The following is a 15364-nucleotide window of genomic DNA, read 5'->3' as shown; positions in this document are numbered from 1 at the left end:
ATAATAGGAATGTTAATTAATTAAAACTTTTAAAATAAATAAAAGAAATTAAAACAAATGCTTTAACCATTCAGCCATCCATTCACCGAGTTCTTACATTCAAAATTCTCTTTTCAAATTTATTCATTGACCGATTTTCTACATTCAAAATTTCCTCTTCAATGACTTGTGTATTTATTGGACGAGTGTGTTCTAAAAGTAGGGTATTATGAGATTTTTTTTTCAAATTAGGATAATTTGGGATTAAAATTTCAAAAAGGGAATAGTATGGTAAAAGAGTCACCTTAAAGAGGATTTTAAAACCAACGAGAGTTTGTCAGCATGAAAAACTGTTACATTGTGAAGAAACATACTTGCCAAATAATAAATTAAATAATTCTCTTTTTAACAATTCATTGTCAAATAAATATATAAATTTATTTTTAAAACAAACGTGGCAGAAAAGTAAAGGCAACGTGACGTTTGGCACAAGTGATGTACACGTGTAGAGTTATGGCATGCTAACATAAGACGTGGGTTGATAAGTCCTACACTATATAAAGTTTATAAATGAATGAGTGAAAAAGCATATAATATAAGATTTGAAGTGAAGAAGAAGAATATTAGAGAGAATAATGTCAGGGGCACAAGGAGCACAACCAAAAGAGTCAAAGACAGCAACAACATATGAATCAATAGAAGGAGGACAGAATCGTACAAGAACTGATTTGCTTTCGAAGGAAGATCAAGGAGGCATTCAAGTTGATAAGCTTCAAGAGAAGGTCCATGATCCTGCTGGAAAAGGTGGTCCTGTTTTTGGTGCTGGTAGAGATGAAAATAAGAAAGACCTTGGAGTCACAGGCACTGGCTAGTTCTTTTCTGTTCTTTTTGTTCTTGTAAATGGGACTGTAGTTTGTGGAATAAAAAGGAATAAGTTGTGGTTGATGATGTAAATTGCTATAAATTTGTCTTGGTGTATGTTTCTATTCTCGTTTTATTTTACATCAACTTTCTTTCGTTAATATGTTTGAAATTTCTACGCTTTATTTTTTATTTTTTATTTTTATCTAAGGAATATTAATATAAATTGTTTTTTTATTTATTTTTAATTAAGGAGTATTAATATAAAATTATGTGATTATTAATATTTGAATGTTTATTAATTAATTTTTTTATTATTTTATTAATCAATTTTTTATTATTTATTAATTAAATTTTTATATTTTATTAATCAATTTTATACTGTTCATATGACATTGTTTATTGTTTATATACTGTTTACATGTGTTCACAAAACAATATGAAACGATATAAGTGTGAGTGTATAAATTATCTTGTTGTATTTCACTAAGTGATATTTCTATAATACCCTTGTGTGCATTGCATTGGTATTTCTTATTTATTATATTACATATCAATTTGTTTACCTATGTGATTCTATAGTTTCCTGTGACATTGATAATTTTATTAAATAATATATTTAATACAATAAATATTTATGGGATATGATAAAATATTTGTGATAATGTCTATGAGTAGAATTACTCTTTTGTCCGCTATATTAAACGTAAGATATATATTGTGTTACACTTTAATATTTGATTCTTCTATTACGTAGGAGGTAGGATGAGAAGATGAGAAAATTTTATCCAGGTCACCCATGTTCCTCAACATGATTTGTGCTTTCAACTATTTTTATTAACCTCTATGGTGAGCCGGCAAGACCAGGGGATAACATGACAATGGAAATCAATATAATCTCCCTAACGAGCCAACTCAAGAGCATGAACATCTGACCTCCCGGCTAAACTGACAAGATGCAAAGCGGCTAAACTGACAAGATGCAAAGCAAGGAGAATAAGTGGCAGCCAACCCTTCTGATTATGTTTCAAATTTGTATATCTACGACGAGCTACCAGTTGCTAATGAAAGAATTACATAATATGAAATATTATTTTTCTTTGTGATGGTATAAGGTAATGATGAGTCCGGAGCACAATCGAAGGGATTGAAGCCCCAATACAAAGACTCAAGGGTGCTTTCGCAAACGCTACACATGTGTGCCCACAACAATCAAAACCCTAAAATGCAAAACACATACACAAAGAAAATGGCTAAACGAATAAAACGATAATATCAATCCACCCCCTATAATAGTTATCCACTATAGATGTTGTGGTGGGTTGGCCACACGTCGACCTCAAACCATGTTTTCACTTGGGGAGAGGGGTGTCGACCCTTGGCCATGCATAATCCCAGAAACGTCCAATAAACATTGAGGGAATACCTCGTAAGTTCATGCAAAGTCCAAAGAAAAGAACCCAAGATCAAATAAACATATTCCTTCAACAAGTAAGAACAATGTAACCATATCTATTCCGTTTCACTCACACTTTACAATGGAAAAAAACTAATCCCTCAATGAGACGATCTTCCCATCTTTGAGCATTTGGGTATAACCACACTTGCTCCCTCAAAATACATAGAGAAAAGTGAAAATTCTATACTTGTTGCAAGGCATTTTCAAAGGACTCTAAAATATCTGCCGTACTAGCATTGGATGATTCATTTAAATTATGAGCAAAAGAGGCATTCAAGGTGCAGGTTTTTGAGATCTCTCTGAACTACAGAGAGACACACACACGTGTAGCCGATAAAGTAGACCAAGCATAAGCCAAGGCATTATCCCTCCATGTTACGCTCATCACCAAAAGAGTCAATTGGTAAACTAACGAGTTAGGGAGATTTAGGGAACTCAAAACATCACATACTCCAACTAAAGAAGCATGTGCTTCATGTATTTTTTGCAGGTACATATCTTGCTGGAGTGTCAAGTTACAGATACTTTCTTTTATCTGCTAATTCTCCTTGCATCATTGATCGAACAAGAAAGAATCCTAATAGGCGGCCCTACCAATGGCAAGAGCAGCAAAAGCGTGCCACATATAACGTGTCAGAGTTGACAGTTCCTCCTCAAGAGCCCGCTTGGCCAGGTTGGTTAAGTAAGAACAATCCTCTTCTGAGGTAGACACATAATATTTTTGGAGGATTTGACTCACACAATGGTTGACAAGGGTCATTCAAAGCACCGACACCCTCGACAGGCCCTAAGGAGGAAGAAACACCAACCAGGCTCGAAGCATTTGAAGGCCCCACTATAATTTAAGTTTGTCGAATTCCTTGTCCCAATAAGCGGAACACCTCTTCATCCTTAATTAAGTTTCCAAATAATGATTACCAAAGTAAGTACATTACAAATAATTGAACATACGATAGAGAGACCGAACACCTCCAGAATTCACAAAAAATGACATTCTTTTCATCCTTGGTGCGGGCATTCATCAACATACGAGTGTCAATAAGTCATTTCAAGCACTTCCGTGAAGCTTCATCCCAATGAGTAATACCCTCGGGGTAACTCAACTCTTTGACGAAACCAACCAACAATTTCTTCAATTATAGATCCTCTTGGGAAAGGTCATCCTCCTTATAAACATACAATCCACTCCCCATCAAAAAGTGATCATCGTTCAAGTATTTGGGAAACAGATTACTACACCTGCCTTCCACTTTGTTGGCTATGGTGCATATCATTGCATGAGCCTCTAGGTGGATGAGGTGACCCAATATAATCAATTTCGAAATGCTTCAAGCTCTCCAAAAACATCCCAAAATTATAAACAGTTTGCACCAAATTAATCAAACCATGGCTCAACGCCTAAGCCACATAACTACATTGAAATTTGAAAATATGGAAGAAAAGGAACAAATAGGGTTTCTCCTTTAAATATTCACACAAGTACTAGAAAACTTTAACATACGCCTAACTCGCACAATGTAACTGCGATGAGGCAACCATCAAGTGGTTCAAAACCTCTATTTTGAAGTTGTTGATAGGAAACCGAAGACCAATGATCGAAAAGGTACATTCATTGAAAGGGATGAACCATTCTCCATACTAGCTACAAATTCTCTTATCTTCATTAGGAGTCAAGATGCTCTTGTACAAAAATGAACCACGTCAAGAAAGGCTCCGTTAACCCCACTCTCTCGAACAAAGATAGAAATAGTTGAGGAAAAAGCAGGATCAACCCAAGAGGCAGAAGTATCTTCTTTTAATTTTTTACTCATGATGAATACTACTTCCTTCAGGTGCAGAAAAGGAAGCGTCATGGAAAGTGCAAATAATAATGAAGCAAAAGAACGTTTCAAAGAAATATGCAACCGACTCCTCAAGAATTGTATGATGACTTTCTAAAAGGAATAAACTCTATCAATGATTCATATCACATCGAGAAGACACTTAAGTGTTTCAGTTCCTGAAGGTGACTATGAGGGAACCTACGAAAAGAAATTTGAAGCACGAGGTGCATTAAATGAGTGAATCACCCAAAAACAATAATGTCTTATTTTGGTTTTCATCTATGCAAAAAATGACTATCATGAATGAGACTAATGCGACAAACCCCTGCACTATCATACGAAGACAGGGGCTTGAGGGGCAAGTTTTTCGTGCCGACTAGAATGGCCATTGGATGACGATCCAAAGGAATCAAGGATTTATCCAATTTTATTAAAACACATGCAAACTACCATAAGGAAAGGTACAAAAGATCTAAAGTCAGGATACATCCAAAGGTTCCCCGCACTATACGCGTAAAAAATAAAAGGGTTGTTATAATTGCTCCACTATATAAAGAGTAAGCGCACCAAATTCAGGAACACAATTTCAAATTCAAACTTCATTCACTTATCTCTTTCACATCCTAACTTGAGTGTTGGAGTGCTAACCTTGCAGGTAAGCTCTTCTACCACCACAGCAAAAACTCAGGTTTGTCGTTGCTCCTGGCCCAATACACACAAAGTACTTAGACATGGTCCAATATTCGAAAGAACCGAATCGTCCGCTAGGATCGACTCGACGAAGTTGCTACCGGCCATGTCCACTCTCCATCAACCAAACCCTCAGTCGTCCCCACTACTGACCTCTTTCGAATTTTAAGTTGATTTCTGATTTTTGCAATCTCTAAATATGTTTTCTTCTCTTCATCACTTAAGATTTTAAGAGATACTTCAACACATTGAATTGAAACCATGGTGATTCCAATTTACTCATCAATCCCCTTACTACTCTCGACCAATTCAACATCTATTGAACACTTTTATAAAGTTTAAGCCTCATTTGAACCTTTATTTTACCACTTACATCCACTTTCTCCCAATCACCTTTTCCCAGCTTCAATAATCTAACAAGACACAAATATGGTTCTTCAATCATCTTTGACTCCACCTACTTTAAAATTCCTACCAGAAGGTCTCTGTTTTTGAGTTTTACAATCCTTCATTCACATTTAAAGTATAATACCCAAGGCCTGTATAATCGTTCCTTTGAGATGATACAATCTTTCTCCCTATCTTATCACGAGTCAAATGATAATTAGAGGCCTCTATAATCGTTCTCTCACTACTATTAGTATCCCTAATAGGAACCTTCACCTCAAATTGAGTCTTATCCATCATAGTTTCCAAAAGCTTCATCCAAAGTATTTACTCTTATTTCTTTGATGGAACTCAATGAAAGTAATACATCCGCGACTGATGAACACAATGAAAGTAATACATCTATGATTTATAAAATAATATCCATAATATAAAGAAAAAAAAAGAAAAAAAATGCAAGCAGAACCCCTTGAACTTAATAAAGTCTAAATCCTAAGTTCCCGAAAGGAATAATATCATTTCTTATTAAAACTTGGATTCAAACCTTAGAACAATAGAAAGTAAAAATAAACTAGAAAACATGTTATATATTTTCAATAAGTTTGATTAAGTGATATCGTATGTCATAAGTCACACGCACACGCGCACACACACACATACACACACACACACGCACGATTGCACGCGCGCGCACACACACACACACACACATCAAATATTATAGATTTTATGCAAGTTATGCCAAATTTTGAACACACTTTGAACTTAAAAGCTTTGTTTCTATAGTGTGTTGATATCATCATAATTCATCCAATAGATTGACAAATTTATGTGAAACCTTTGTGTAATCACCTAAGGACATATTAAGATTCAAGTTTGAGGGTGTGATAACTCCACTTATTCGAGTTATTTAGGTCTTAAATAGTTGAATGCATCCCTTGCATCTTAGATGAAAAGTATTAGTTTGATATGTTTTGAGCCACATTGTTATAATTTATAGCTCAACACATAGTGTTTTTTGTGGACTTCACTTGGTTTTTAATGTGGAAGATTAGTTCTAGTGATGATTAGTGTCACGATGATGCTTAATTATTGATTCCTAGCAAGCTTAAGTGTGAGAAGATGATGGTTGGAGCCGTGACACTTGAAAAAACTAAAACAAAAGAAGATATTATATGTTAAGATATTTCCTAAGTCGACAAGGAATGTATAAGGCTGAAAAATTTCAAGGAAGAGTGAAAATTGTCACACATGTGCAATGTACTATCACATTATTACCTTAAAAGAAAATATGCTCCAATTTTAGGTCAATACTAATTGGATAAAATGAGGTTGACTCGAAGACAAAAAAAGGGTCTACAAATTGAAAGGAAACTCTACATTAGAGGGTAACTTGAAAGGAATTAAGGAGAAGTTAAGTAAATGACAAACCAAAACTATAAATATCATTCCCTAACTCCATTGCATTTTTGTTGTAAAGTTGACGCACAAATGAACCACACTAAATATCACCTGCAATTAGAAGTCTAAAAAGGATTATTATTAATTCTTTAAATTTTATCAATTTCTACTATTTGTATGAAAATATGTAATATAATATTTTTGTACTTAGTTCTATCTTTGCTCACTATGAGCTAACTTCTATTTTTGTTGGATACTGTGAAATTCCATGAACAAGTAGTATTTGAATGTGAATGAATGTGTTTTATGTTATGTTTAGTTATTATATATTCTTTTCGTACATTTAATTTTGGGTATGATCATCTTAGAGTTAAATGGAATTTTATTAAGTTGCGATAATGGTTAGTAAATGAATTTCAAAAACTAATATGGTAAAATGGTGAGTAGACATGATTTGCTTACTTAATTACTTTATATATAACGGATTAGAGACTTATGGGTAAACATGACAAGTTTTACTTTAAGTTTAGTTGTGCTATTGAAGACTTAGCCATAAGGTGATCTTAGTGTACTGTTGCATATATTTTCATGTTGTTGACAAACACCTTAAGATTTAACTCCGACCTCACATGACATGACACCACACATTACTACAAACACTAGATAAAATCATGGAATGGATCATTGTCTAACATATTTGCAAACTATGTTTCACATTATTATCATTTTCAATCTTGTTGCATAAAACCAAATATTAATCTTTTCTTGCCTTATGAATTACTTTAGTTGTTTCAAATGGTTTATGAAAATGTTTAAACCCAATCCTCACAGTGATCAATGTTTTTTTTATCACTTACTATTTATTTGATTGTGTATACTTGCACATGTTTTATCCACAACAACAAATCTAGAAGAATTAGTTGCCTCTACCATCTCTCTGAACTAATTTCCTTTGTTGTTGCGAAATTGATTATGAAAGTCACTACACCAAAGATCACATGTAATAAGAAGGTTGAAAATGATTGTCGCGACTTCTTAGCTTTACATTTTTGTATAACTATTTGTTTAGTAATGTATAATCTGAATTCTCGATCTTTAGTTCTTACCAATCTCACCACAAGGTAAAACTCTTGTGTTGGATAATGTGAAGTTCAATGAATATTTAGTCTTTTAAATGTGATTGATTGTATTCTTGACAAAGATTTAATAGAAAAACCTTCTTCATGACAATCCTAACACATAACATTTTTTAATTGATCTAGTGTGTACCAAAACTCATTGGCAATATGATATCTCTCTCTACGAGGTAATCCCAATCAAGCATATCATAAACTCTATTAATATCCATCTTTAACCTAATGTCACCCAACTCACATATGATTTTACTCTTCAAAGATATATTGCAAGTTAGACATGGCAACAAGGTGGAGTATGTACGAGTTTAAGCATTCCCAAACCCGCACCTGCCCCGCCTCCTTGTATGAATCTCGCCCCCAATCAGGGTTAACAAATGACCATCCACCCCGCCCCCAACGGAGAATGAGTTTCTCCGCTCCGTCTTGCCCCCACCCGGATAAATTATAATTTTTATTTAAAATGCATATTTTTTTAGAACAACACAAATTAATAAGGGTCTTGCTAACTTATGCCCTTGGGGTACAAGTTAAGGTTACTACTATTGAAAATTTTGTGTGGAATAAAATAAAATTTTAAGTTTAAGAAATTAAATGCACGCATTCCAAAAGAATATTTCTATAAATGTATCATTAACTTGTGCCCTTGGGGCACATGCTAACATTTGTCAATTAATAATTAAATTAAATATTTGATCATTTTAATAATACTGATAATAGTGGGTCATTTTTATTTAACCTATATATTTAAAATAAAATTCTAATAAATTTAATTAAATTATTAAAAATAAAAATAATAAAATATATTTAATAGGTCGGGATGGAGACATGGGTTGGTGTGAGGCGGATACTAACATCCCCCGCCCCGTAATTAAAAACAGGATTTTTTTTGCACCTACCTCATCCTTAATTAAATCGATTTTTCTTGTTAGATTCGAGGCGTAGGTGGACAGACTTAAATATACTTTTTTTTAAAACTAGAGTTAGGATGAACTTTAATTGAATATTTATCATTTTAATCCCTTAATCTAATTACACATACCATAATTTCCTTTTTTAAACAACATATTAAGTATAAAAAAATACATTTTCCTTATCCAAAAAATAAAATAAAAATCAATTTGGTAATTTTACCAATCTATAGTTAGGCAAGTTTGATTAACATTAAATTTAATAGAGATGACTACGGTTCGATCTCTGTCATTATGATTAGAATAGGATTGAAATTACTTGATGGCAGAACTGATTTTCAAATCAGATTAATAAATTAAGTACACCGGATATTAATATTGACGACGAAAATAAATAAATAAAGTATTTGGTACTTATACATTTTGGATTAATTTAAAAAAAAAAATATAACAAAAAGAATAAAATTCAAAACAAACAAGAATTTGTAACAATGCAGTGGGCTAGTTGATGGCTATGGAAGCTTAACGTTCTCTGCGTGGCAACGTATGGATCACACAAAATCACACCTTACGGATAATTCACCGATATTCATTCATTGCTGCTCCCAATTTTCCTCTTCACTCACTCACTCAACACATTTCACTATTACAACAAGGTACGACAATGTTGCCTATATCTTTGCATTCACGAAAACACAGCAAAACCAAGCATTCATGTTACATGTATTTATTGTTTTAGACCAAATTTAAGAATACCCAGAAAGGAAGTTTCTCTTTTTTAATTTAATAATAAAATATGATTTTGCTGACTCAACAAATCTCGAACCCACTTTTATTCTTTTCTTATAAATCAAACCCTTCCTTCAATCAATTCAATCACCATGTGCAACTTCATCAAGGTTTCACTTTCCTTACCCAATTTTCACAACAATCGTCCATTATGCCTATTTCCAATGGAAGGCATTTCAAGAGGAGGAATTTGAACAAATGTTTCTCTTCATCTGAATCTGGAAAATCTCTATTACCAGTTGATCTCGATAAGGTTTTTCTTTTTGTTCTTGCTTTTAATGTTGATTTTGTTGAAGATTTGGTTGATGGGTCGTTGATTATGTTATAAAGTTTGAAACTTTTGTTGGTGAGTGTGCAGAAACAGGGGCAATTGGGAGGAGGGAGTGATGGTGCTGTGGCTGCAGAGGGGGAGAATCCTGATCTTCAGACGCTGTTTAGAAGGTTCTGGAAAGTGGCTGCTCCTTATTGGAGTTCTGATGATAAGGTCCAAGCAAGATTGCAGCTGGCTAGTGTTTTTATTCTCACTTTGGCTACCACTGGAATTAGTGTTGGATTCAGTTTTCTAGGGAGAGATTTCTATAATGCACTTGCCAGTAAGTTTATTTGTTCTAATTATGGGCATTAGTTCTGTGCTAACTTACATGAAGAATGCTAATATACTCTTTATTACATTTTAGTATTACTATTAGTAATTAGTAGTATTATTAAGGACAGTGTTTGACGGTGTCGGTGTGCAAGATGCGCTACTGCACCGCGGGCCCAAAAACTATTACGGCTAAATCCTATATAGGGTCTCATAAAATCCTTGCCATTGTTAAAATTTAGTTAAATATGACCCGTAAATGTTGTTGTAGTTGAATCGTGGCTAAGCTACACAGGACCTCCAAAAACTTAAACTTAAGATGACTCTGATATTACCCTAGGAGTTTGAGAATTGAGTCTAAAATTCAGACTCTGGCTACTAACACCATGCGTACTAACAACTAGTGTTTGTCTGTAAAAAAGTGTAATTGAAAGTATAGAAAATGTGTAATCCGGTATCTTAAAGTAGTATGATGCTAGCAATCTAGCATTCCTCAATCTTCCATTTATCATCGGTTAAATGGGCTGGGATCTCAGTCCAAAAGCTAGCTCAATTGATTAGGGTGTCCAAGCACATGTGTAGAATGCGAATCACAGGAACCATGGCAATTTGGGACTCAAATGCTACTTCAATACCCACCGTCAGCCGCAACGTGGGCCAGAGTCCAATTCCCACAACATGCCTGTCAGTGTTATCAAATATCTGCCATGGCAACATTATGGCGGATATACATGGCGATTTTTGGGCTTGCCGCGATGGTAAATATTGGCCCATATTGTGGGTTTTTCTGCCATAATCCACTATAACGGCGGCGCAAAGTGGTCAGTATGGCGGGATTTTGGCTCTCTTCCATGGACCATCATCCGCCATCGACAACCCTGATGCCTGTAAAATTCGGCTCTGATACCATGCTAGAATTTGGGTTAGGCCTTACTGAACTCTACAAAAACCAGCTTTTAGAGTGATGAATGTCTCCCAATTATAAATTTATTTTTAGACTATCTCATACAACATGGGACTTTTAACATTCCTTATATAATAAGAGATAGAACCCGATTAATCATATAGGCAACCGCCAAAACTGCTCCCTCCCCCCTCCCAAATTCTAAGATCATCTATTTGAACTTACATAGTTTGCTTGTATATGAGTTTTCTGCTGTTCTTTTGTTTAATAAACTATTTACTCTAGTATGAAGTGGCAACAATCAACTGAACCTGTTTAAGTTTATTAATGCAAGACAAGGATCAAGAGCAATTTACGAAGCAGCTACTTTACTACTTGGGTGGCTTTGCTGGAGGAATCCCGGTGAGCACATTGCTGCACTTTCTTAGGTATAGTTCTGCTAGACTTTGCTTTAGTTTTTAGAATGATTCCTGGTGGGACTAATGCTTGGCCAGACCTATGACTTCTCTGGCCGAACTTTGGATTACTAGGGCCCCATTCCCCTAGGAACCAGAGGGTGAAAACAAAAAAAAAAGGCCAAGTCATAATGTCATGTGTCTTTCTTTTTTCTGAACTTTTCTAGCAAGACGTGAATGCAAGCTCTATGGATGCTTCTGCAACTTTTTGTTTGTTGTACCTTATTCCAAACCTCTTCCTAAATTTCTAACCTTATTCATCACTGTGTTCCAGTTTTTTGTATTGAGAGATTATGCAAGAGAAACTCTTTCATTGAGATGGAGGTCTTGGATGACGAGGTATTACATGGATCGCTATTTGAAGAATCAGACTTTCTATAAACTTCAGTCACAGTCAATTATCGATAATCCAGATCAGCGAATTGTTGATGATCTAAGTTCTTTCACCGGAACAGCCCTTTCTTTCTCTTTGACACTCTTCAACGCTGCCGTAGACTTAATCTCATTCAGTAACATCTTATATGGAATATATCCTCCACTCTTTGTTGTTCTTCTCATATACTCTATTGGTGGTACAGCTATCAGTGTTTTCCTCGGAAAGGTAATTGTCTATTATTTTAAAGCGTTATTTTTAAATCAAGGCAAAACTTCCAAGAGGACTTTTTAAGTAGTTCGATTTTCATTTACTGGAATTGGTGAAAATGACAGGGCCTGGTGACTTTAAATTTCTTGCAAGAGAAAAAGGAGGCGGACTTTCGTTATGGACTTGTAAGGGTTCGGGAAAATGCTGAATCAATTGCTTTCTATGGCGGTGAAGAGAGTGAGATGCAACTTCTTCTGACGCGCTTCAAAAGTGCTTTCGAAAATCTGACTGTAAGATTTTTCTTCTTATGTTTACTTTTTCCCTTTAAATCTGTTGTTGAAACCCTATCTTCTTTCATTGCGGCTACCTTATGTTAACATGATGAAATATTTATAATTCTCTTTTACAGCAATTGCTGATTTCTTCTAGAAATCTGGAGTTCTTCACCAGTGGTTATCGCTATGTCATTCAAATTCTTCCTGCTGCTGTTGTTGCTCCAATGTATTTCTCTGGAAAAATCGAGTTTGGTGTCATCAATCAGTCAGTATCTGCTTTTAATCACATCCTTGGTGACTTTTCTCTCATTGTGTACCAGTTTCAAGCATTAAGTGCTTTTTCCGCCGTCATTAATCGTTTAGGTACATCATTCTTTTTCCCTTATCTTATCTAGACATGGTTTGCATATATTGAAAGATACTGATAAGATAACCATGGTTTGCATATATCGAAAGATACTGATAACCATGGTTTGTTCCATCTGTTGTCGCACACATGCTTTTGCGGCCACCTCTCGAGTATAATGTATACTACTGACTAACAGTTTCTATATTGCATATGCAGGTGAATTCGATGATGTTTTGGACAGAAGCAACTCTAAATCTCTTCCCGATTCTTTGGAAGACATAGATATTATATACAAAGACTTTATAAGTTCACCTGTATTTGAATCTAACGGATTAACTCCACAAGAGAAACATGAAACATTATTAGAGATAGAAAATTTGATTCTCAAGACACCAAGTGAATCTACACTTATTAGAGACTTATCATTGGCAATCAAGCAAAAGGATAATTTACTGGTAAGAAAGAAACTCTCCCCTTACCATTAACTTATAAAAACTGTAGGGTTTTACTTATGCATTTCAAATGTAACCGAATTAACAGATAACAGGACCAAGTGGAAGTGGAAAAACTTCTTTGTTAAGAGCTATGGCTGGTCTATGGAAAACTGGTACTGGAAAGATCATATACTATGTAAAAGAAGGGGAAGACACTGAGAAATTTAGTTCAGATGTGAATACTCCTTTAATAAATACAGCTCGTGACTCAATGGAAGACGGAGGAAAATCCATAAGCAGAAAATCCGGAATTTTTTTCCTACCTCAAAAGCCGTACATGGTTTTAGGTACTCTTCGCCAACAATTACTTTATCCAACTTGGGGTGATGATGTAGTTCCCACATCAGATAGTAATGAAAAAGGTATGTGATTTCTAGCTTCTTTTTCTGGTACACCTAAATCTGGAATAATGTGTATGATTTACTGATAGACTGAAAATTGCTGTGCAGATGTGCTTACTTTTTTGTCAAACTCAGATGATATGAATAACGAACTTGTGAAGCCGGAAACAGATGATTTGATAAAGATCTTAGAGGATGTCCGTCTTGGCTACATATTGGCTCGATTCGGTTTGGATTCAACACATGAGTGGTCTAGTGTTCTTTCTCTGGGAGAACAGCAACGTCTCGCGTTTGCTCGTCTTTTACTTTCGAAACCTCAGCTGGCTCTATTGGATGAGTCGACAAGTGCACTTGATGAAGCCAATGAGGTGCTCTTGGCTGAAAAGTTGTTAATAAAATAAAATCAACAAAATCCAAACTTGATCAATGTGGCAGTGATTAATTTTCTTGTGCCTTTTGTGTTGCAGGTTCATCTGTACGAAAAGATTGCGGCAGAAGGCGTAACATACATCAGTGTTGGCCATAGATCAACCTTATGCGACTTTCATGACAGAGTCCTACGCATATCAGCGACCGATTCTAACAACGAACAGCCAAATTGGTGCATTGAACCCACTAGACGCGAATCCTCTCTAAAAATTTAGAAATGTATGATTGTAGCGGGTTTTCAGTATTGACATCTATGTTTCAAATTCATTGAATGACAATTTTTAGGAATATGGATGTCACTATATAGGTTTTCCCTCAGAAACTAGTTGAGTTATAACATTCGATTTTTAGATACAGGTTTATAGAAACACTTATATAATTCTACAATATTCTCTAGAATGTTTTTCATTTTTGCATGCATGTCATTCCTTCTGCATTCTATTTCTCGATACTAACTGGAATCGTAGCTGGCGTTGATCAATTTCCTTTACAGCCAGCATAACCATTTTCCCCCCTAAAAAAATGCTTCCTGCATCCTTCTTTTCCATGCATACCATTCCTTAGAGTTATTAGCTTATTGACTCCTTGCCTTAAATCTCATTCCATGATGTTTCTGAGTGCACTAACTCAATATCATCCTCCTCCTGATATCATTCATCTTCGTATTTCCTTCTAATGCTGGATTGGTTTTCCAATCTGCATTAACATTTTTGTAATCTGCATGTTTTTATTTGTTCGTTCAGGATTAACATTACCATTATCGTAATCACTTGCATACCCCGCGCTTGATCTCTTTCACAGTCACTCCTTGGTCTGTTATCGGTTCTGTGAGGGACTTGGGCTGGGCCCTAAATGTAATTAATTCTTCGAAATTGCAACCCCAGGTTGACGATTTCTCTATTTTTATCTCTCTGGTCCAAAATTCAGTTTTTGTCCTTCCCTCACTTAGGGTGCTCTCTCTGATACGATTTGACCATTTATGTGTTCTTGCCACTAGTCCAATGGGGTGGAGACTTTGTCCTTCCCTCACTTAGGGTGCTCTCTCCAATACGATTTGACCATTTTTTATGTTCTTGCCACTGGGAGAGATTTTCCAATCCCATTTTAGAGAGAGGTGAACCGAGACCATTCCTTACCTTAGGGACTCTCAGACGGGTAGGCACCAGACTTATGTTTGAGACCACTATGGATCAGATGATTATGACCCTCTCCAATCTATTGTTGGATACATATATTGTGAGTCCTTTTTACTATTGGTTTCTGTTTGCAGGATAGTCTCCCCCGACCATTGCGGGAGTAAGGCTTGAGTCCCCAAGGGATTACCTCTTCTATTACATTAGGAGATGTTCTTCCACATGCTTCACGTTTGTTTGTTACGACTAGTGATAGAGTCTTCTAGGATTTCAGTTGACTTATATAATAGGGTAATGCCAATTTTTTTTCGTCTTACTAAGAAGTTCAGGTATACTTATGTTTTAAGTGTTGACAAAGAATTATGGAGGCCTGTGGATCTAGTAA

The 15364-nt window shown here is 35.2% G+C and overlaps 2 protein-coding genes across 3 annotated transcripts; both read left to right on the top strand.

The window, feature by feature from the left end:
• The first annotated feature begins 563 nt into the window (after positions 1-563).
• LOC127135148 (uncharacterized) lies at positions 564-1001 on the top strand. Its single transcript, XM_051061944.1, has one exon. It carries the CDS (start codon positions 615-617, stop codon positions 849-851), a length of 237 nt encoding a protein of 78 aa, XP_050917901.1. The 5' UTR covers positions 564-614; the 3' UTR covers positions 852-1001.
• An 8148-nt stretch (positions 1002-9149) lies between these two features.
• On the top strand, positions 9150-14235 carry LOC127135130 (ABC transporter D family member 2, chloroplastic). 2 transcript variants are annotated; one of them, XM_051061931.1, is made up of 10 exons: positions 9150-9686; positions 9792-10026; positions 11255-11322; positions 11650-11976; positions 12084-12248; positions 12368-12596; positions 12799-13037; positions 13123-13438; positions 13526-13785; positions 13885-14235. In XM_051061931.1, the coding sequence occupies exons 1-10, from the start codon at positions 9441-9443 to the stop codon at positions 14059-14061; spliced, it is 2262 nt and encodes a 753-aa protein (XP_050917888.1). In that variant the 5' UTR covers positions 9150-9440; the 3' UTR covers positions 14062-14235. The 2 variants fall into 2 exon arrangements, with proteins under 2 accessions (XP_050917888.1, XP_050917895.1); XM_051061938.1 differs by lacking the exon at positions 9150-9686 and having other exon boundaries at positions 9851-10026; positions 11241-11322.
• Positions 14236-15364: the final 1129 nt, after the last annotated feature.

The sequence above is a fragment of the Lathyrus oleraceus genome, chromosome 1 (assembly GCF_024323335.1).
Source record: "Lathyrus oleraceus cultivar Zhongwan6 chromosome 1, CAAS_Psat_ZW6_1.0, whole genome shotgun sequence".
Classification (NCBI taxonomy): Eukaryota; Viridiplantae; Streptophyta; class Magnoliopsida; order Fabales; family Fabaceae; genus Lathyrus; species Lathyrus oleraceus.
The sequence above is the reverse complement of the archived record's forward strand: the minus strand, read 5'-3'. Positions and strand labels throughout refer to the sequence as shown.

Excerpts from the sequence above, each read along its gene's own strand:
- LOC127135148 (XM_051061944.1), top strand. The coding sequence starts at position 615 with ATGTCAGGGGCACAAGGAGCACAACCAAAAGAGTCAAAGACAGCAACA.
- LOC127135130 (XM_051061931.1), top strand. The coding sequence starts at position 9,441 with ATGATTTTGCTGACTCAACAAATCTCGAACCCACTTTTATTCTTTTCT. Across the intron at positions 12,249-12,367 it reads GTGCTTTCGAAAATCTGACT|CAATTGCTGATTTCTTCTAG; the intron begins GTAAGATTTTTC and ends TCTCTTTTACAG. Across the intron at positions 12,597-12,798 it reads CGCCGTCATTAATCGTTTAG|GTGAATTCGATGATGTTTTG; the intron begins GTACATCATTCT and ends TTGCATATGCAG.